The 23,394-nt window shown below is 52.4% G+C and overlaps 1 protein-coding gene across 1 annotated transcript in view; it reads left to right on the top strand.

Annotated features, from left to right (window-relative positions):
- The window catches only part of LOC138762882 (brevican core protein-like), a 60,064-nt gene extending 40,647 nt beyond the window's left edge, over positions 1-19,417 (top strand). The window contains exons 8-13 of the mRNA XM_069936401.1: positions 11,171-11,278; positions 11,618-11,776; positions 14,397-14,479; positions 15,926-16,070; positions 16,868-17,050; positions 18,393-19,417. Of these exons, the coding sequence (XP_069792502.1) occupies positions 11,171-11,278; positions 11,618-11,776; positions 14,397-14,479; positions 15,926-16,070; positions 16,868-17,050; positions 18,393-18,481 (767 nt within the window). The 3' untranslated portion in view covers positions 18,482-19,417. The remainder of the gene's footprint in view (positions 1-11,170; positions 11,279-11,617; positions 11,777-14,396; positions 14,480-15,925; positions 16,071-16,867; positions 17,051-18,392) is intronic.
- The last annotated feature ends 3,977 nt before the right edge of the window (positions 19,418-23,394 follow it).

Here is a 23,394-nt window from a genome sequence, read left to right as displayed (position 1 = left end):
AAACTGCGGCCATCTCATTGATGCCCTTCCTGACGTTATAAAAGCTTGAGGAGGTTGCTCATCACCCAGTATATTTATGTAAGAGAAGTCCCAGCTTATCCAACCTGTCCTTGTAATACAATTCTGCCAGTCCTCGCGAATCTTTCATCGAATGCTTCAGCATAGAAACAGGCCCTTTGGCCCTTCTAGCCCATGCCAAACTATTATTCTCCCTCGCCCCACTGGCCTGCACCCCGACCATAGTCCTCCACACAACTCCCATCCATATACCTGCCCAAATTCTTCAAACTTGAGCCCGCATCCACTACCTCACCTCATTCCAGGCTCCCACCCCTCCCTGCGTGAAGTCTAAACCTTTCACCCTTAACCCTTAACCCATGTCTTCCAGTTTGTATCTCACCTACCATCAGTGGAAAAATCCTACCTACTTTACTCTGTCTATCTCCCCCATCATTTTAAATACCTCAATCAAATCTCCCCTCGTTCTCCAACACTCTAGGGAATAAAATCCTAACCTGTTTAACCTTTCACTGTAACTCAATTCCTGAAGTCTGGGCAACATTCTGGTAAATCTTCTGCATCTTTCAATCTTAATTGATATCTTTCCTGTAGTTTGGTGTCCAAAACTGCACACAATTCTCCAAATTTCACCTCACCAATGTCTTAAGTAACTTGACCATACATCCCAACTCCTGTACTCAATACTTTGATTTATGAAGGCCAATGTGCCAAGAGCTCTCTTTACAACCCTATCTACCAGTGACCCCACTTTCAGGGAATGATGCATCTGTATTCCCAGATCCCTAACACACTCCTCAGTGCCTGACTGTGTACGTCCTTTCTTGGCTTGTCCTTCCAAACTGCAGCACCTCGCACTTGCCTGCATTAACTTCCATCCGCCATTTTTCCAGCTGGTCCAGACCCCTCCTGCAAGCTTTGAAGACATTCTTCGCTGCCCACCACACTTCCAAACATCCCCAGGAATCTTTCCTGCCCCCCATTCCAACTCACTGATCCCCTTCCTCTGGCTTGGCAGCAGAGGTGCAGACACCAAAGAGCAGAGTCTGCCCTGGTCCCACCAGCCTGCGGGTACGGTTCCCACCCCCATCCCTTCCCTTTTGTTTTGCAGGCCTGCCCGTAGAGCTCTCCTTTGACCGCGCTCCGGGTGTGGAAGAGGATGGAGTCTCAGCTCCCGGGACTAGCTGGAGACCCTGGTCGACAGAGGCAGGCGAACGTGCCCCAGCGAGGGGCGAAGCTCTTGGCCGGGGCCGGTCCGTGGGGGAGGCTCCCGGAGAGCGGGCTGCAGAAGCAAGGACCAGCCCGGCCATGCCCCCGTCTGGTTCCCCCACTGAGCCACGCTCCTGGTCGAAAAGCCAGCGTCCCAAAAGCCGCCGCCCTGGAGCCCCGACAGTTGCCCCAGGCAGCGGAGCCGAGGCCAGTCGGTCTAACGAGCTGGACTGTCCCGAGCCCCCAGGCGACAGTGCAGGCAGAGGAAGCGGTGACTGGGTCAGGACGGCAGTCACAGGGCACCCAGGATCTGGTTGGGTAAGTCCCCGGTTCAGGCAGCTGTCCCCCTTGGGGACCAGGGACCCCCTCCTGACACCTTCTGGAGTCTCTCAGGCGGGAGACGGCATCTCTCCAGCCAGTGCAGGGTTGGCAGAATGGCACAGCACAGCCTCTTCTCCCGTCTCCAGTTCCCAGCAGCCCTGGACCCCGCCAGCTCCCTCCACACCCAAGATCCGGGCTGCTGTGTCCGGGGTCAGCTCGTCCAGCCCACCTGCCGATATCCATGGGGCCTCTGGACCTGCCGTGCCGACACAACAGGTCACCCACGGCCAGGCTGCAGAGCTGACAGGTAATTACTGGCACTTTGTCGTCGCCCTCTTGGCCACACTGCCAGCAGGCATCCTGGGCTACTGACCCAGCTCCCCACCTTGCCTGCCATAATTTATCAGACCCATCTCTGGCCCCGACCTAAACCACCCCCTTACCTTCATACTAGGCCCCATGAAACCGCTAAACCATAGAACATTACAGCACAGAAACAGATTCCTTTTATGTCAAACTATTATTCTGGTCTGGTCCCACTGACTTGCACCCAGTCCACAACCCTCCATTCTCCTCCCATCCACGCTCCTGTCCAAATTCTTCTTAAATCTTAAAATTGAGCCCGCATTCACCACTTCAGGGTTAGCTCGATCCACACTCCCATCACTGTGTGAAAAAGTTCCCCCAAAACTTTTCCCCTTTCACCTGTGTTCTCTGGTCTGTATCTCACCCACCCTCAGTGGAAAAAGCCTGCTTACATTTACTCTGTCCCCCTCGTGATTTTAAATCTCTATCAAATCTCCCTCATTCTTCTCCACTCCAGGGAATAAAGCCCCAACCTGCTTAACCTTCCTCTGTAAGTCCATTCCTGAAGTCCGGGCAGTAGCCCAGTAAATCTCCTCTGCACTCTTTTAATCCCTGCCAGGACCCGTCCTGTTCTAGCCCAGCCAACCCACCCACCACCCCCAGTGGCTCATCCTAAAATCAGCGAATGCCCCCCTCCAAATTGCCCCAGCGTCTCTTCTGACCTGACCCACTTTAACACTAGTTCATTACTGACCATGCCCCTCAAAACCCCTTCCCCTCTAACCCTACTCCTCGCATGCATTCTTACCCCAACCTTGACTCTGTCATCAGCTGTCTGTCTCGAGACAGGAAATCTCGATAATCCGGTGCATCGTGTCTGCTGGAACCAGAACCCGATGATTTGTCCAAGCAAAACCAAAATGACAAGGCTCTCTGAAACTTGGCTCTGAGTGAGAACCAATTCTTTCCACTCACATCCCACTTTAAGTAATCCCTGTGCCATCGGTGCTCTGTGATCAGTAAGGGATTGTTTAAGGTGGGATGTGAGTGGGAAGGGAAAGTTGAGAATTGCTGCTCTCGACCCAATTGTTACTGAAATATTTTGCTGGAGAAAAATTATCATTTGCCTGTTTCCATTGGAGTTCTGAAATCATGGACATAATGAGTCCATGAGGGACGATTAAAACAGTGGGTTTCAAACTTTTTCTTCCCACCCACATTCTTTACTAATCACAGAACATCTATGGCATAGGGAATATTTAAAGTGGTATGTGAGTGGAAAGACAAAGGTCGAGAACCACTGCCTTAGCACATCAGTTCTGGTCACCTCATTACAGGAAGGACGTGGAGAGGGGGCAGAGAAGATTCACCAGGGTGATGCCTGGATTTGGAAAATATGTCTCATGAGGCAAGGTTAGCAGAGCTGGGATTTTTCTCCCTGGAGCCAAGAAGGGTGTCTTATTAGAGGACTTCTGAGAGCCGTAGATAAGGTGGACAGCCAGTGCCTTTTTTCCAGGGCAGGAGTAGTACAATGTGAAGAAAGGAAAGTTTAGGGGAGACATTCTTGATACGTTTTTTCTTTACACAGGGAGTTGTGGGGTCTGGAATGCATTGCCAGGGGTGGTGGTGGAGGCTGGAACATTAGGGGCATTTCAGAGCGAATCAGAGTTTATTGTCACCAAATTTGGTGGTTTACAGCAGTATCATTAGATGCAAACATTCAAGTTATAACCATTTACCACGTGACTACAAACAAATAATCGTGCATGAAAAGTTAGGCAGTTTCTTTGGTTCATTGATTATTCGGGAATCTGATGGCGGAGGGGAAGAAGCCGTCCTTGTGCCGCTGAGTGCTCGTCTTTAGGCTCCTGGACCTTTTCCCCGATGGTAGCAGAGTGAAGAGGGGGTGGGTATCTTTGAGGATAGAGAATGCTTTTTTAAGACACCACCTCATGTCGATGGCCTCGACGGGGTGAAGTCCGGTGCCTGTGATGTCGCAGGCTGAATTAATGACCCTCTGGAGTTTATTCTTGTCCTGAGAGTTGGTGCCTCTGCACCAGGCAGTGACGCCACCAGCCTGAATGCTCTCCACAGTCCACCTGGAGAAGTTTATGAGAGTCTTCAGTGACGCACTGAATCTTCTCAGGCACCTCACAAAGTGCGGCCACTGGCCAGCTGCCTTTGTGATGGCATCGACGTAGAGGCTCTTCGGAGATGTTGAACCCTCCCCCCCAGGAATTTGAAGTTCTTGACCCTCTCCACCGTTGAGCCCTCGACGAGGACTGGGTCGCGTTCCCCCCGACTTCGTCCCAAAGTCCACAATCATCTCCTCGGTTTTGCTGACATCGTGACACCACTCAACAAGCTGACTGACCTCCCCACTGCTCGCTTCCCCATTGCTGACTGTGATTCTGCTGGCATGGATGAGATAGAGGGTGATGAGGATTTAGTTGTATATGGGTCGGCCCAACATGATGGACCGAAGAGCCTGCATGGTGCTGTAGTGTTCTATCTCCACTCACCCTCTGGAGTATTGTGTGACTGAACAATCAGGTGCCGGATTATCGGATTTTCATCTGCTTCCAGTTCCAAACTCCCTTTCACCTTGTCAGGGACTTGAGGACCATGTGTCCGCTTGCCCTCTCCATTCCAATCCTTTAAGCACCCCCCCCCACCTCCTCCGCCCCTGACCTTTAACTTAGCAATCCCTGACCTAGCTGCTTACTAACTTCATTCCTTGCGACCCTTGGCACCTCTAACCACACCAGTGACCAAGACTACTAAACCCCAACCCCTCATCTGATCTCCTCTCATCCATCCTTCCGATAATGCCCAGAAGTCAAGATGAAGAGACCAGCACAAACTTTAACCAAAAGAATGAGAGTCTTGCCTGTGGATGATAGCTTCTATGAAGTGAAAGATCTAATAATTTCTATGAAAGTATTATTAAAGGTATTTTATACACAAAGTAAAACAGTGCTGCATCCTTATTCTTGAATTCCGATTCGCAACTAACGCAAACTCTTCTGTTTTCACTAATCTTCCCACCCCCCCACCTTCCCCTGTTTCATTCCCATCGATCCCCGCGGAGCCCTGGGAATGTGGACGGCGGGTGTAGGTGCAGCTCTAGAACTGGCCTAGTTCTCAGAGAGGTGGGGGGTTGGGTTATCGCAGGAAGAATCTGTCAGGGAGGCGACGGGGCCGGGCCGCAGTATTCCGGGCCCGACCTGTCCCGACTCCCATTCCGCACCACCCCAGGGGCCCAAGTGGGAAGCGGGATGGGTTCTCCATGCAGCGGGGGATCAAAGGCCTACTGACCTGACTGTTTCCAAAGCTCCCCAGCGCCCTGCGACCTCGGGGGAAACGCATGGCGAAAATCTCCCAATCATGATCCGTGTTGGCCTGGCCCACTTCACACTGGTGATCTTGCTTTGCAAAATGTAGGATACGCTAGGATGTCCCAAGATGCAGGGCAGGACGTGGCCTGTTTGATGTGGCTCTCGATTGGTTTGTATTTGCGTCAGAGTTCAAATTCATCATCAGAGACGTCACATACAAGCCTGAGAATCTTTTTTCCCCCCGCGGGCCCGGGAGAATTTCTAATGACTGGTGACTGTTCACTGTCCCAGTGCCTGGTTTCATTGACGTCACCGGCTTTGATAGGTCGCAAGATACAGGAGCAGAAGTTGTCCCATCGGGGTCTTCTCTAATCATGGGCTGATCCATCCTCCCACTCAGCCCCCTCCCTGTCTTTCTCCCCTGTGCCCCGACTAATCAAACACCCGTCGATCTCTGCCTTAAATTCACCTGACGATCTCGCTTCTGCAGCCGCCTGTAGCAATGAGTCCCACTGACTCACGATCCTCTGACTAAAGAAAATTTTTCCACATCTCTGTTTTAAATCAATGCCCTTTTATCCTGAGGTTGTGCCCTCTTGCCCGAGACTCCCCGACCATGGGGAACACCCTCACCACATCTACTCTATCCAGGCCTCTCAGCGTTCGAAATGGTTCCCCCATCCTCCTGTACTCCGACCAGTACAGTCCAAGAGTCGACAATCATTCCTCATCTACTAACCCTTTCATTCCTGGTATCATACTAGTAAATCTTCTCTGAACCCTCTCCAATGCCAGCACGTCTTCTCTCAAATAAGGTGCCCAAAACTGTGACCCATCCTCCAAGTGAGGTCTCACCAGTGCCCTATGGAGTCTCAACATCACACCCTTGCCATTCCTCTAGCAATGAATGCCAACACTGCAGTCGCCCTCTTCACCACCGACTCAACCTGCATGAGGACTCCCAAGTCCCCTTGCACCTCGGAATTTTGAACTTTCTCCCCCCCCCTTCTAAAGTCTGCCCATCTATTTCTTCGACCAAAGTTCTTGGACCATACACTTTCCAGCCCATCTGCCACCACTTGGCCCGTCCTCCCAGTGGGTCTGTGCTCGCAGTCCAGAACTCATCTCCCGAGCTATCCTGGCTGACTCACTTCTGCTCCAATCTGGTGGGCTCAGAGGAGACCGGGGAGGCCCTTAGCGGGACTCTGGACCCCCAGCCCCTGCCACCAACATGGGGTTTCTATGAGCGCTGGGGTACCCAGACTTGAGAACCACGCAGTCCCGTTCCAAAAGTGCTTCCCCATATCCGTCTTTACGCTGCAGAGCACGGGCGCAGGCCCCTTGGTCCTTCTAGTCCAGACCAGCCAAGGAACCCGCTTATCAGCAAGAGATTCCCTGGAGTCAGTGTGGATCCAGCTTTTCCAAATGGATTCTATTTTTTTTCCCTGTCTGCCAACCTCTTCTGAGAGCATCCATTTGGGGAATCTGGTGCGGGGTGGAAGATAAATTTTAAAATTTAGACATGTAGCCCAGTAACGGGCCATTTCGGCCCACAAGCTAGTTCTGCCCAATTAACCCCCGGTTAACAGTGGATCCTCCAGGGAAAACCCATGCAGACATGGGGAGAATGTACAAACACCTTACAGACAGGGTGGGATTCGAACTCCATGTCCTGATTGCTGGTGCTGCGACAGTGTCAGGCTGGCCACAATGCCAGCTGCGCAGCCTCTTCACCGCACCGGGGTTGGTAATCATGTGCAACCGCACAACACAGTGCATGTTAATCCCCGAGGCAATGCAGCACAGGGACAAGACTGGATTCTCCCCCTTATCGTGGAGAGACAGTTGCGAGCCAAGTGGGGAGCCAGCGATGGTACCCGGTCCCGTCTCGAGATTGGGACAGTGCTGGTTGAGAGGGGGGATCTCGCAGCACCTCAGTGAGCAGAGGGGGAACGCGTTGATGCGCCAGGATGCTCTGCATTCAGGGACATGGGGAGCGCAAGGCCAGTGGGAACAGATTCATCGGGGATTATCCTGAAGGAATGGGATGGGGGGAGGGGCAGCGGGCAGATGGTTGAAGGAGAAACACAACACTGGAGAAACGCAGCAGTGTCCTTTATGTAGATGAAGATGCAGAACCAACATTTCGGGCTCGAGCTCTTCATCAAGGTGTGGGCAAAATGTCGGAAATGCCCAATCAAAATTGTGAGGGGGAGGGGGAGGAGCACAGTCACACAGGGATGAGGGAGGCTCTGTGAATGGAGAGGGAAGGGGGTGGAGAGCTGAAGAAAGATGGGCAAGGGAGGGAGAATGGGGACTGGGCCGGTGGAAATCGGAGACATCGACGTTAATGCCATCCGGTAGGAGAGGTCCCGGTCGGGAGATCAAGTGCTGCTCCTCCAATTTATGGGTGGACTGGGTTTGACAGCCCGCCAGGTTGTGGACAGATATGCCAATGCGGGAGTGGGGGGAGAGGTCCCACAGGGAGATCCCAGTCACTGATGCAGAGGTGCTCAGGAAAGTGATCCCTTCGTAGAAGGGGCTCAGGATGCAGTGGATGACTCCCACGGAGACACGGGTGAAGAGTTGCTTCACTGGGAAGGACCGTTTGGTGCCCCTAAGGGGGGGAGGGATGAGAGAGGAGGCGTGGGTGCAAGCGAAGCAAGCGTGGACACGGGGGTGGGGGGAGGTGCCAAGGGGGCGATCGGTGGGTAGGAGGGAGTGGTCCCTGCTGAAGGCAGAGAGGGGAAGATGAGTCCGGTAGTGGAGTCACGCTGGCAGAATGCATTGGATCTGGAGGCAGGTGGGGCAGTGGCTGAGCCTAAGGGAAACTTCATTTAAGTGCTGGAGCGGGGACACAGGTCGCGTTGCCTGGGGGAAGCCGGGGGCGCGATCCAGGTGATTTGAAAAGGCCAACAGTTTGACAAGGAGAGCAGGGGGATCAGCCTCCAGTGAGGCTGTGAAGTGGACACACTGGAAGGCAGGGGCGAATAGTGTGCCCCACTCAGACAGAGTCACCAAATGGGGAGGAGACCCACCCAGTTTGCCACTGACTAACCCCCTGCCTCACAACCCATCAAACCCTCCCATTGATTAACCCCAGCACTAATTACCCTGGACAACAAATGCTTTCATCAGGGTTGACTTTTAGATATGCATTTAGACATACAGCACGGTAACAGGCCATTTTGGCCCGCGAGTCCTTGCCGTCCATTTTACACCCCATTAACGCACCCCTGGTACGTTTTGAAGGGTTGTAGCGTGAATAAAAGCTCTCATGACTGGAAGGAGAACATACGCTTTTATTAGCTTATAACCAAGGGTAGGGCCCCACAAAGGGGCTCAGGGTTTAAGCGGGAAGCCAGGGTTCCTCCTCGACTGCTTCCATGGGCAGCGAATTCCACAGATCCCCCACCCTCTGGGAAAAGCAAATGCCCATGGAAGCAAGGGAGGTGACCCCAGTAAATATATTTAAGACAACATTGAGTAGATTTTTACATCGTAGGGGAATTCAGGCGTATGGGGAAAAGGCAGGTGGGTGGAGACGAGCCTTTGAATGCTGGAGCAGTCTCGATGGGCCGAATGGCTGAATCCTGCTCCTATTTCTTATCTATCCATTGGACCCCATGTAACACACACAATCAGTCTCTGCATTTAATCCTCACAATAACTGTAACATCTGCACTAAGTCACACAATCTCACTGGAAAAGGAATTTTGCTGAAACTCGTTGTGTAACCCTGAGGGTCTCCTCTACATCAGAGAGACTGAGAGCAGAGTGGGAGATCGCTCCACTGAGCTCCTTGGCTCTGTCCGCCGCAACAGCCTGGACCTCCCAGTGGCTGCCCATTTCAATTCCCCGTCCCAACCCCTGGCTGGCTTGTCCATTCATGTTCTCGAGCACTGCAAGACTGAGACCAACTGCAAATTGGAGGAACCACAACTCATCATCTGTCTGGGCTCCCTCTGACTGGATGGACTTCTCTGTTTTCCGTTAACCCTCTCTCCTTTCTTCTTCCCTGTCACCTTTCCCCCACTTCCCCCTCTCTCTCTCTCTCTCTCTCTCTCTCTCTCTCTCTCTCTCTCTCTCTCTCTCTCTCTCTCCCTCCCTCTCTCTCCCCCTGTTTTCTTTCACAAAGCCAAAATCAATTCTCACCTTTCCCCTTATCATAACCATTTCCCACCTTTTGTTGGTCTGGACCTCTCCGCCGCCAGTCTTCAGTCTGACGCTTTCCGTTCTCTGCTAATACCTTGAGGAAGGGCTCAGGCCCGAAGAGTTACCTCCTGTGGAAGCTGTGAGACCGGCTGATTTCTTCCAGCATTTCTGTGTTTTTACTACAATCACAGCATCTGCAGACTTTTGTGTTTCCCTCTTATCCCGTACCCACTCAGCACCCACTGCCCGTCGAGTGGTGTCGCGCCATCAGCCTGGCACTCAACGTCAGCAAAACCAAGGAGATGTTTGTGAACTTCAGGAGGAAGCCAGGGGAATACGTCCTCCTCGAGGGCTCAGCAGTGAAGAGGGTCAAGAATTCCTGGGGGTCAATATCTCCGAGGATCTGTTCTGGGGCCCTCATGTCGATGCAATCACGAAAAAGGTTTGCTAGCGGCTATATTTTGTGAGGTGCCTGAGGAGATTTGGTGCATCACTAAAGACTCTCATAAACTTCTATGGGTGGACTGTGGAGAGCATTCTGGCCAGTGGCATCACTGTCCAGTACGGAGGCGCCAACACTCAGGACAAGAATAAACTCCAGAGGGTTGTTAACTCAGCCTGCGACATCATGGCCCCAGACTTCACCCCATCGAGGACGTCTACATGAGGCGGGGTCTTAAAAAAAGGAGCCTCTATCCTCAAAGACCCCACCACCCTGTCCATGCCCTCTACCATCGGGGAAAAAGGTACAGGATCCTGAAGACGAGCACGAGGATAGCTTCTTCCTCTCGGCCACCAGATTCCTGAATGATCAATGAACCAAAGGCACTGCCTTACATTATCTTTTCCTGGCACTATTTTTATTTATTTTGTAAGGTGGTTTATAGAAATGTTATAAAACCATGCACGTAATGAGTCAATTAGGGACGATTAAAACAGTGATTCTCAACCTTTTTCTTTCCACTCACAAACCACCTTAAGTAATCCCAATGCCATCGGTGCTCAGTAATTAGTAAGGGATTGCTTAAGGTGGGATGTGCACGGTTTCGCAACTCCAAAGGAAATAGGCCAAGGACAATTTTTCTCCAGCAAAATATTTCAGTAACCATTGGGTCCAGAACAGTGATTCTCAACCTTCCCTTCCCATTCACATCCCAACTTAAGGCACCCCTTACCGATCGCAGAACACCGATTGCCCTTAAAGTGGGGTGGGTGGACAGAAAAAGACTGAGAACCGTTGAGTTACAGGGAAAGGTCCAACCAGATGGGACTTTATTCCCTGGAGCTGAGGGGAGATTTGATAGAGGTTTACAGAATTATGAGGGGTCCAGACGGAGTAAATGCGAGTTGGCTCTCTTCACTTCCATTAGGAGAGAGGGCAGGGTGAAAGGGAGAACTTCTTCACTCAGAGAGTGGTGGGAGTGTAGAACGATGTGGTGAATGCAGGCGCGATCTTGAGTTTTAAGAATAAATTGGATAGATTCATAGATGGAAGAGGCCTGGAGGGTTGTGGAGTGGGTGCATGTCAGCGGGACTAGCACAGACTAGAGGGGCTGAATGGCCTGTTTCCCGTGCTGGATTCTATTTTGCTTAATGGTTAATGCAGGTTTGAGTAATCCCTGACTAATCACAGAGTACCTATGGCACAGGGATTACTTAAAGTGGGATGTGAGTGAGAAGAGAACACGAATCAGGCAATTGGCTGCTTGGGGGTTAAGGGTCTCTGCCCATGGACTGGAGAGGGTGTAACACTGTGCCCACTGATCACAGGCCATCAGTTCACAGTGTGATGGGTCACAACCTCTTTCTGCTCTTGCTTCCAGACTCCTGCGACCCGAACCACTGCAGGAATGGTGGAACATGCGAGGAACGGGGTCGGGGCTTCACCTGCCTCTGCCTTCCGTCGTACGCAGGCAGGCTGTGCCACAGAGGTGAGCCCTCCACTGGCACCCGCGGGAGTGTGCTGAGGGTGGGCGGGGGGCTTCAATGTGGAAAGGGTCACCCGGGAAGAGTGCGTGGTGGAAGGGGCTACGCTGAGGGAGTGCAGCACTGGGGGGAGGGGGCACCGAGGAAGTACCAAGCTGCGGCTGGGGTAGTTCCGCACTGTGGGAGGGGCAGTACTGAGGGAGCTCCTCACTGTGGGGGGGGGGGAAAGTACTGAGGGAGCCCTGCATTGTGGGAGGGGCAGGACTGAGGGTGCTCCGCAGAGTGGGAGGGGTGGTGAGGGAGCCCCACACTGTATCTGATGACCTCTCACTCCCTCGGCCCAGACGTCCAGACCTGTGACCCTGGCTGGATGAAGTTCCTGGGAAGCTGCTACAAACATGAGAAGGGGCGGCGCACGTGGGAATCAGCAGAAGAGAGCTGCCGGGATGAGGGGGGGCACCTGGCCAGCATCTTGAGCCCCGAGGAGCAGCAATTCATCAATGGTGAGACTGGGACAGGCCCACCTTCAACCAGCATCTTCCCTCACCCACTCCCACCCTCACCCAGCACCTTCCCTCACCCTCATCTACCCTCACCCAGCACCCTCCCACACCACCCTCACCCATCACCCACACCCTCACCCTCCCATTCCCACCTCCCTCCTCCCTCACTCATCTTCAGCCTCCTCCCTCACCCACCCTCACGCCCTCCTCCCTTGCTCACTCTCAGGCCACCCTTCATCCCTTATCCCTCTAACCCTCCCTTTCCATCTCTCCACCCCACCATCCATGATCCTCACCCCTCCCTTCACTCTACCCTCCCTCAACCTCCTCCACCCTCATCCTACCTCACACCCCCTCTCATGCTTTCCTCTCAATACCCACTACCCTCAACCTTCCATCCCTCCAACCTTGTCCTGTCCCACCCCCTATCTCTGCTCTCTCACCCATCGATCTTCCTCTTTCACCTCATTACCCCTCGCTTACATCTCACCTACCTCACCCCCTCCCCCTCTCCCCTGCCCCATCTAGCCCATTGGAGCTCCCTGTGTAATGCCCCCCCTTCGGGCACCATCCAAAACTCCCTGTGAACCATCTCCAGGGTGAGTGAAGCGGGCCATAGAGGGGACACCTGCTTGGCCTGCCCTGAACCCCTCACCAGCTTGCTTTGGTCTCCCTCAGTGAAACTTCAGCTCAATAGGGCCATCCCTGGGTGAAGGGGATTGTTCTGCGGAGGAGATCTAGGAGCAGGTCGGCCCATCGAGTCTACTCCACCATTCTAATCCATCCTCCCTCCCCGTAACCCTTGATGCCCTGACTAATCAAATACCTGTCAATCTCTGCCTTAAATTCACCCAGCGACTTTGCTTCCACAACCACCTGTGGCAACAAGTTCCACAGACTCACGACCTTCTGACTGAAGAAATTTCTCCACATCTTTGTTTCAAATCGATGCCCTTCTTGTCCAAGACTTCCCTATCACGGGGAACATCCTCGCCACGTCTACATGTTCCAGGCCTTTCAGCATTTGAAATGCCTCCATGAGGTTCTCTCCCCCCTCATCTTTCTGTATAGTCCAAGGGCTGGCAATCATTCCTCATCTACTAACGTTTTCATTCCTGGTATTGTTCTGGTAAATCTTCTCTGAACCCTCTCCAACGCCAGTACGTCTTTTCTCAAATATGGTGCCCAAAACTGTGCCAAGTGCAGTGAACTTGAAATCACTGTTTGCGTATGGTTCAGATGGTTGGCTCCATCCTCACTTACCCTAATATAAACCCTGGTTTTCCCGCCTTACCTCAGATTCACCCGAGGACTATTGCGTCCACCCGCCACTGATTGCACTCCTTGCTTGCCTCCAAGTGCAACTGGTCGCGTGACACCCAGTACTCCATGTGAGGTCTCACCAGGGCTTTATCACATCCCTGCTCTGATCTGCTATCTCCTCCAGAAATGAATGCCAACATTGCAGTTGCCTTCTTCACCCACCGGCCCAACCTGGAGGTCAACCTTCAGGGAATCCTGCACCAGGACTCACAAGTCCCTTTGCACCAAAATTTTGAATTTTCTCCCCATCTGAGGGATAGTCTGCCCGTCTACCAAAGGACATGACTGTCCACTTTCCATCTGCCACCTCTCTGTCCATTCCCCTCGTCTCTCTGCGGACTTTCCACCACCCACCCTACCATCTATTTGAATGAAATCTGGGGATGAGAAAGGGGAGATCACTCAGGAGGAAGTGAAGGTGGGTGGTGGTGGGAGCTTTGCAAGTCTCTCAGGCTGGAGGGACTTTGACCTGGCCACAGTCTCGGAACAAGGATGGGAATGATGAGGATTGAACTGTATGAGCGATTGAAATTAGGAGCAAGGAGGTTTATGCTGCCACAGTACAAGGTCCTGGTGAGGCCGCATCTGAAGAACTGGGTGCAGTTCTGGCCTCCTCACTTGAGGAAGGATGGACCGGCTTTGGAGCTTTGGGGTCACTAGGTTGGTTCCAGAGATGAGGGGTTTGGCCTATGAGGAGAGATTGAGTTGTCTGGGACTGTACTCGCTGGAATTTAGAAGAAAGAGAGGGGATCTTAAAGAAGCATTTAAAATTATGAAAGGCATAGATAAGATAGAGGTCGGAAAGTTGGTTCCATTGGTGGGGGAGACCAGAACGAGGGGACATAACCTCAAGATTCAAGGTGGTAGATTTAGGACGGTGATGGGGAGGAACTGCTTTTCCCAGAGGGTGGGGAATCTGTGGAATTCACCGCCCATGAAGCCGCGGAGGCGACCTCAGTAAATACATTTAAGAAAGGTTGGATAGATTTTTACATTGTCGGGAATTAAGGGATAAGGGGAAAGACAGGTGGGTGGAAAAGAGCCCATCATCAGATCAGCCGTGATCTCATTGAATGGCAGAACTGGCTCGATGGGCCGGATGGCCAACCCCTGCTCCCATTTCTTGTGTCCTCATGATCTAGGTCTTCGGAGGGTGCTTGGAAATGCGGGTGACTGGGCAGGAATGAGACAGAGAGGTGGAGGAATGGGTCAGGTTCTTATTGAATGGAGCAGGCTCAGGGGGCGCAAGGCCTCTGTACACCTGTTCTCTGCACTAACACCCCTCTGCCATTGACAGACAACTTCAAGGAATACCAGTGGATTGGGCTGAATGACAAGACGATCGAGAACGATTTTCAGTGGTCGGATGGGAACCAACTGGTGAGCTCTGGGTTGTCCAAGGGAGGACTTTGGAGTTTGGTGGGGGTGGGCGGTGGTGAGAGGGGGAGCACCAGGAAAGGTGGATCAGGCCTGAGGTCCATGGTTTGATTCACCTTGAGATCTGTGGATCCAGCAGGTTGATCAGCCCAGGGTGTAGTGAGACCCCAAGGGGAGATGGGTGGGTGGTGCAGGAAAGCCCATTTCATCCATTGCTCAGGATGGACCCCAGCAGTCATGTCTTTCAGCGCTCCATGGGACCGAGCAGAGAACTTGGAAAAAAGACCTCTCAGCTCTTCGATTCTGTGGGATCCATGGAACCTTGGATTCAGATTTGGCTTCCCCATAGGAAGCAGATGGGGAATATTCTGCCTGGAGGTCAGTGACTCATGAGTTCTGCAGGGTCAGTTCTGGGACCTCTGTGCTTTGTGACCTGGACCTGGGGCAGTAAGTTTGCGGATTATATGAAGGTTGGAGGAGCTGTGGATGGTGTTGGAGGTTGTCGCAGATTTCAACAGGATAGAGCCAGGATGCAGAGCTGGACGGAGAAGTGGCAGATGAAGTGATGCACTTTGAAGGTCATTAGCAGGGCTAATGGTCGGATACTTAACAGTGTGGAAGATCAGAGGGGCCTTGTGTTCCGAATCTCAAGGTCGTCACTCAAGTTGATAGGATAGATGAGGGGGCCTCTGGGACACTGGGCTTCATTAGTTGAGGGATTGAGTTGAGGAGTCGTGAGGTGATGTTGCAGCTCTGTAAATCCCTGGTGAAACCACACTTAGTTCAATTCTGGTCACCTCATTACGGGAAGGTTGTGGAGATGGGGCAGAGGAGATTGATCAGAATGTTGCCTGGATTGGACAATGAGGCTAGGTTTACAGAGCTGGGACTTTTCTCTTTGGAGCGAAGAAGGATAAGAGGAGACTTAATAGAGGTCGTTATTTACAGGGGTAAGATTTTTTGCACAGAGATTTGTGGGGGCCTGGAATGCCTTGTCTGGAGGCTGGAACATTAGGAGCATTTAAGAGAGTCAGGCACGAGGATGAAGGAAAACTAGAGGGTTATGAGGTAGGGAGGGTTCTGTTTATTCAGGTATATGTAGGTTGACACGACATCGTGGACTGAGGGCCTGTACAATGCAGTGAGTTCTGTGTGCATCGGTAAACACCCCTCAACAGGTTATCCACCCCAACCTGAGGAACTCTATATTGGGTCAGTTCCTGGTGGGAAATTGGAGCTCCTTCCCAGCGGAGCACATGGGATGGGATCAGGTTTATATTGGACCACGGGATCCACTGTACAACATCAGGGCAGTCGAGATGGCCTCCTCCCAGTGCTGTGTGGTTTGCGAAACGGAGTGGCCTCCTCCAGAATGTCTGAATGGCCTACTCATGCCATTCCTTGCCCTCCTGCCCCTTCTAACGCTCCCTTCCTTCCCCTCCCTCCCAGCTCTACGAGAACTGGTACAGTGGTCAGCCGGACAGTTTCTTCTTGTCTGGTGAGAATTGCGTGGTGATGATCTGGCACAAGGGTGGACAGTGGAGCGACGTTCCATGTAACTATTTCCTCGCTTTCACCTGCAAGAAGGGACCCAGTGAGTATTCAGCATGCGGCTGGGCTCCACAGCCCTGTTCCATGGACCGCTGCACTCCCACACCTCATCCGCCTCCCTTGTTCAAGGTCCTGCCGCCTCCCCTCTGGACCACCTGCCCATTGCCCTTCACTCCATCTCCCATTGGTCACTGGCCCTTCATGTCCCTGCTTGTGGGGAGGTCGGGGCCGGGTGTGGATCTGCGGAGGGATTAAAGATCTCCCAGGTGAGGATTGGGCAAGGGAACATCTGGACAAGAATGGGGATGAGGAGAAAGCAAAGGCCAGATCTGGGCATAGTTGAGTAGGAGGGAAGTATGATGGGTGAACATCTGGGCACAAATAGATGAGAGGGGTGTAGGGTGGGTGCACATCTGGGCACAGATGGGTGGGAGGGGAGTAGGGTGGGTGAACATCTGGGCACAAATGGGTAGGAGGGGAGTAGGGTGGATGAACATCTGGGCACAGATGGGTGGGAGGGGAGTAGGGTGGGTGCACATCTGGGCACAGAAAGGTCACAGGGGAGTAGGGTGGGTGAACATCTGGGCACAGATGGGGCACAGGGGTGTAGGGTGGGTGAACATCTGGGCATAGATGGGGCGCAGGGTCGCCTCTATGTCGATGTCCTCAGCAGACTGGCGCCCTTCACATGGGCGCACACCTGGGCAGATGGGGAGGAGGGGCAGACGACAGTTTTATCAAGGTTTACCTGCCTTTGTTCTCTCCTGCCAACCTCACCCCCCACCCCACCCCCCCCCCCCCCCCCAACCAACATTCCTCCATACCACCACCTTGGCGGAGGTTCCTGCGATTCCCCGCCGGTTCCACGGAGGACCAGGATTCTCGGCAAGGTCAGATCGCGCTACCCGGTCGATTCCGTGGTGAGGTACGAGTGCAAGGAGGGCTTCGTTCAGCGGCAGCGACCTACCATCCGGTGCCGGGCAGATGGCAGCTGGGAGAAACCGAGGATTGTCTGCACCTCAGGTACCTACCAGCATACCGAGAGGGACAGAGGGGGGCAGTGGGTAGGGCAGTGACTCCCCCATCGCCCCACCATTCTTCCCTCCTTCTCTCCCCCTCCTCCATTTCTCCATCCCCCACTCTGACTCTTCCATGGGTGTTCATCTCGATTCGGGACAGGCAATGGAGCAAGAGCTGCCAGAGAGTGGTGGAGGAACCGCAGTACTGTGGAGTTCAGAGTCTTACCCTGGTGATGGGATGATGTGGAGGGAGACTCACTCTGTGTCTGACCCCGGGAGTGTGTGATGGGATGGTGTGGAGGGAACTTCAAACTGTGTCTGACCAGAGGAGTGTGTGATGGGTCGGTATGGAGGGAGCTTCACTCTGTGTCTGGCCCCGGGAGTGTGTGAGGGGACGGTGCAGAAGGAGTTTCACTCTATGTCTGACCCTGGGAGTGTGTGAGGGGACAGCGTGGAGGAAGCTTCACTCTGTGTCTGACCCCGGGAGTGTGTGAGGGGATAGTGCGGAGGGAACTTCACACTGTGGAGGGAGCTTCACTTTGTATCTGACCCCGGGAGTGTGTGATGGGACGGTGAGGATGGAGCTTCACACTGTGAAGCGACGTTCCATGTAACCGTGCAGAGGGAGCTTCACTTCGTCTGACCACGGGAGAGTGTGATGGGACAGTGTGGAGGGAACTTCACTCTGTGTCTGACCCCGGGAATGTGTGATGGGACGGTGTGGAAGGAACTTCACTCTGTGTCTGACCCCGGGAGTGTGTGATGGGACAGTGTGGAGGGTGCTTCACTTAGTGTCTGACCCCGGGAGTGTGTGATCGGTCAGTGTGGAGGGAGCTTCACTCTGTGTCTGACCCTGGGAAGATGTGGAAGGAGCTTAACTCTGTGTCTGACCCCGGGAGTGTGTGATGGGACGGTGCAGAGGAAACTTCACTCTGTGTCTTACCCCGGGAGTGTGTGATGGGACAGTGTGGAGGGAGCTTCACTTCGTGTCTGAACTCGGGAATGTGTGATGGGAAGGTGTGGAGGGAGCTTCACTCTGTGTCTGACCCCTGGAGTGTGTGATGGGACAGTGTGGAGGGAGCTTCACTCCGTGTCTGAACCCGGGAATGTGTGATGGGAAGGTGTGGAGGGAGCTTCACTCCATGTCTGACCCCGGGAATGTGTGATGGGACATGTGGAGGGAGCTCCCTCCGTCTCTCATCTTATCTTCATCTGAGTGGATTGACAACCTCTTCTTCCTCTGATGAAGTGATGCTCTGGTGGGCTTTTCTGATCCTGGTGTGTGTGATGGGACAGAGGGGGCCTCACTCTGCGTCTTTGTGTTTGTCCTCTTGATGTCTCCACAGCCTCCAGGAACATTCACATCCGGCCGGGAAAAGGCAGCTCTCCTGAGGAGCCACGTCCAGAGTCCGGGCTGGCAGCCGGTTCTCGCTGACCCCTACCCTAACTGACTTTTGTCCTACTAACTCGTTCATAACATCCGCGACCCGGGCAGATCTGAGATTCGCATTTCCTCTTCAGAGAATAGCCATGGGAAAAGGTCTCCCTCGTTCTGGTGCAGACAATGACCCAAACTCCAGGAGCATCTGTCCCCACAGCCTAAACCTCTGGCATTGTTCCACCTGAGCTGCTGCACTGCTCTCCCATCGCTGTGGGTGCACCCCACCCAACACCCTGGCCACAGGATTCACGTCGTCCTCTCACTTCCTAAGTATTCGCAAAGAATCCAGTCCTAGCTCAGATCTAGGGAATCTTCAATTGGAATATCTGTCGACCGACAAAAGTTTCCAAGAAAGATTCCATGTCAAGCAAGAATGATCAATATTCAGTTTGATGGGACGATGCAGAGGGAGCTTCACTCTGTGTCTGACCCCCAGGAGTGTGTGATAGGACGGAGCGGAGGAAACTTCACTCTGTATCTGACCCTGGGAGTGTGTGATAGGACGGTGCGGAGTGAGCTTCACTCTGCGTCTGACCCCAGGAGTGTGTGACGGGACTTTGCGGAGGGAGCTTCACTCTGTGTCTGACCCCAGGAGTGTGTGACGGGACTTTGCGGAGGGAGCTTCACTCTGTGTCTGACCCTGGGAGTGTGTGATGGGACTGTGCAGAGGGATCTTCACACTGTTTCAAGAACCGGGTGGCATTATTTTCATTGGAAGGCATTTTTGGCTTCCTCTTCCTTCCAAGACGCAATGCCTTGGTGGGTTTGTGTACTGGTTCACGCGTTCCTTCACACCTTGATTGTATATTATTGTGTGCTGACGTCATATGCAGGATCCTGTCTGTACTGGGCAGCACCCATGGTTGGCTGAGCCCTGTCGGTGGAACTCACACATCTGCCTTCATGGGGTGAGCTGAGCTGAGGTGATCAGACGACATACTTCAATTGTAACTCTTTTTTTGTCCAACTTGTAATAAAATTTGGGAAGCCATTTAATTTTTCTGCATTTTATTGGACCATGGAAAGTCAACCACAATATTACCTTTCAATCAAATGTTGTTGTTTATTGAATTCACCATGGCAACGGTGAACGGTATAGATCCCATCTTTTCCATTCCTCACCTGATCTCCACTGGGAGGGTGGATTTTGTGATGTTGTCGAGGAGTTAAAGGGTTGAAGTCAAGGATATCGGTGCATAAGCTGTTGGAGTCCATGATGTGTGGTGTCCTGGGGAGATGAAACTGACCAGAACCCAAGTTTCTTTCTTCAGCCTAATCCAGAATCTAGTTGTCCAGTAAACCATTGCAGCTGATGAACTGAAGACCTGACACAAGTTACTGAATCACTCCTGGAGTGTGTGATGGGACGGTGCGGAGGGAGCTTCACTTGTGTCTGGCCCCGGGAGTGTGTGACTGGATGGTCTGGAGGGACCTTCTTTTGACCCAGGAGTGTGTGATGAGGTTTGCAATGTGATGTTTAGAACACACCACTGAGTGTTCAAAAGGTGCGTTGTAATCTGGAATTTACAGGGGGAATGTACAGGAGGTCGACAAGATTCTGAGAGGCATGGATAAGGTGGACGGCCAGTGCCTGTTTCTCAGGGCAGGAATAGTTAACACCAGGGGACATCTGTACAAAGGAAAGTTTAGGGGAAACATCAGGGGTAAGTATTTTTTACACAGAGAGTTGTGGGGGCCTGGAATGCATTGCCAGGGGTGGGGGGTGGAAACTGGAATATTTGGGGCATTTAAGAGACTCTTAAACACATGGATGAAAGAAGAATAGAGCGTTATGAAGTAGGAAGGGTTGAATTTTTAAAAATTTTGGTGGAAATACATAGGTCAAGACAACATCGAGGGCCGAGGGGCCTGTACTGCGTTGTAGCGTTCCATATATTTTAAAATTTAGACATACAGCACAGTAACAGGCCCTCTCGGCCCACGAGCCCGCTCTGCCCAATTTACACCCAATTAACCTTCAATCCCCGTACTGCGCACACTGCACTCCACCTAAAAGCTCCTTTGCGCAGGCCCGAGAGGACATGTCCACGTCCTCCCCCTCAAAAGATGCTCACAAACTCAAGCTAGCATGCTGGAACATCAGAACCATGCTAGACAAGGCGGACAGCCACCGACCTGAATGTCGGTCTGCCCTCATCGCACATGAACTCCTCAGACTTGACATCAACATAGCCGCTCTCAGTGAAGTCCGCCTTGCAGATGTAGGCAGCCTCCAAGAACGCGGCGCGGGCTACACACTCTACTGGTCTGGCAAGCCTATGGATGAACGATGCCTATCTGGTGTAGGCTACAATGGTCAAGAACTTCATTGCCTCCAAACTCGAAAACCTCCCGACAGGCCACTCAGACCGGATCATATCCATGCGACTCCCCCTTCAAAACAAGCGTTGCATCACCCTCATCAGTGTCTATGCTCCAACGCTCCAGGCGGAACCAGCAGAAAAGGACAGAAGGCTTTTAGTATGCTGGCCTTTATCAATCATTGCATGGAATATAGGAGTTGGGAGGTGATGTTGAGACTGTATAAGACGTTGGTGCGGCCTAATTTGGAGTTCTGTGTGCAGTTCTGGTCGCCTAATTATAGGAAGGATATAAACAGAGTGGAGAGAGTGCAGAGAAGGTTTACCAGAATGTTACCTGGGTTTAAGCATCTAGAGTATAGGGAGAGATTGGACAGATTAGGTCTTTATTCTTTGGAGCGTAGAAGGTTGAGAGGGGATTTGATAGAAGTATTTAAGATTATGAAAGGGATAGACAGAGTGGATGTGGATAGACTATTTCCGTTAAGAGGAGGAAAGATTAAAACAAGAGGACATGAGTTAAGAATTAAGGGGCAGAGGTTTAGAGGTAACATGAGGGGGAACTTCTTTACTCAGAGAGTGGTAGACGTGTGGAATGAGCTTCCGGGAGAAATAGTGGCGGCGGAGTCAATTGTATTATTTAAGAAAAGGTTGGACAGGTATATGGATGAGAAGGAGATGGAGGGTTATGGGCATTGTGCAGGGAGGTGGGACTAGAGAGGGGTGTTTGGTTCGGTGCGGACTAGAAAGGCCTAATGGCCTGTTTCCGTGCTGTAAATTGTTATGTTATGTTAAGTTCTACACTGATCTGCGCAACCTCATTCAGTGCACCCTTACAGCCGACAAGGTTGTCATCCTTGGCGACTTCAACGCTCGCGTCGGCAAAGACTCAGAAACCTGGCCAGGAATCCTGGGCAAGCATGGTGTCGGCAAATGCAACGACAATGGGCACCTCCTGTTGGAGCTCTGTGCAGAACAGCGGCTTGTCATTACAAACACCCTTTTTCAGCAGAGGGACAGCCTTAAGACTACCTGGATGCATCCCCGATCCAAACACTGGCACCTCCTGGACTACATCCTGGTGCGAGAAAGAGACAAACGAGATGTGCTCCACACCAGGGTTATGCCCAGCGCGGAATGCCACACTGACCACCGGCTGGTTCACTCCAAGCTCAACCTTCACTTCAAGCCAAAGTCCAGGAACAGTAAAGCCCCCAGAAAGAGGTTCAATGTTGGAAACCTGCAGTCAGACGAAGTGAGAGGAAACTTCCAGGCAAACCTCAAAGCAAAGCTTGAGGATGCAATCCGCCTCACGGACTCGTCCCCTGAAACCCTCTGGGATCAGCTGAAGACTGCCATACTGCAATCCACTGAAGAGGTACTGGGCTTCTCCTCCAGGAAAAACAAGGACTGGTTCGACGAAAACAACCAGGAAATCCAGGAGCTGCTGGCAAAGAAGCGAGCTGCCCACCAGGCTCACCTTGCAAAGCCGTCCTGGCCAGAGAAGAAACGAATCTTCCGTCGCGCATGCAGACATCTTCAGCGCAAACTCTGGGAGATCCAAAATGAGTGGTGGACTAGCCTCGCCAAACGAACCCAGCTCAGTGCGGACATTGGCGACTTCAGGGGTTTTTACGAGGCTCTAAAGGCTGTGTACGGCCTCTCACCCCAAGTCCAAAGCCCGCTGCGCAGCTCAGACAGTCAAGTCCTCCTCAGCGACAAGATCTCCATCCTCAACCGATGGTCAGAACACTTCCAATCTCTTTTCAGTGCCAACCGCTCAGTCCAAGAATCCGCCCTACTCCAGCTCCCTCAACAGCCCTTAAGCTAGAGCTGGATGAGGTCCTCACCCGGGAAGAGACATATAAGGCAATTGAACAACTGAAAAGTGGCAAAGCAGCAGGTATGGATGGAATCCCCCCCAGAGGTCTGGAAGGCTGGTGGCAAAACTCTGCATGCCAAACTGCATGAGTTTTTCAAGCTCTGCTGGGACCAAGGAAAGCTGCCTCAGGACCTTTGTGATGCCATCATCATCACCCTGTACAAAAACAAAGGTGAGAAATCAGATTGCTCAAACTACAGGGGAATCACGCTGCTCTCCATTGCAAGCAAAATCTTCGCTAGGATTCTCCTAAATAGAATAATACCTAGTGTCGCCGAAAATGTTCTCCCAGAATCACAGTGCGGCTTTTGCGCAAACAGAGGAACTACTGACATGGTCTTTGCCCTCAGACAACTCCAAGAAAAGTGCAGAGAACAAAACAAAGGACTCTACATCACCTTTGTTGACCTCACCAAAGCCTTCGACACCGTGAGTAGGAAAGGGCTTTGGCAAATACTAGAGCACCTCAGATGCCCCCCAAAGTTCCTCAACATGGTTATCCAACTGCACGAAAACCAACAAGATCGGGTCAGATACAGCAATGAGCTCTCTGAACCCTTCTCCATTAACCATGGCGTGAAGAAAGGCTGCGTTCTCGCACCAACCCTCTTTTCAATCTTCTTCAGCATGATGCTGAAACAAGCCATGAAAGACCTCAACAATGAAGACGCTGTTTACATCCGGTACCGCACGGATGGCAGTCT

This window comes from Narcine bancroftii, chromosome 5 (genome assembly GCF_036971445.1).
Source record: "Narcine bancroftii isolate sNarBan1 chromosome 5, sNarBan1.hap1, whole genome shotgun sequence".
NCBI lineage: Eukaryota > Metazoa > Chordata > Chondrichthyes > Torpediniformes > Narcinidae > Narcine > Narcine bancroftii.
Note: the sequence above shows the minus strand (reverse complement) of the source record. Positions and strands in the feature narration are given on the sequence as shown.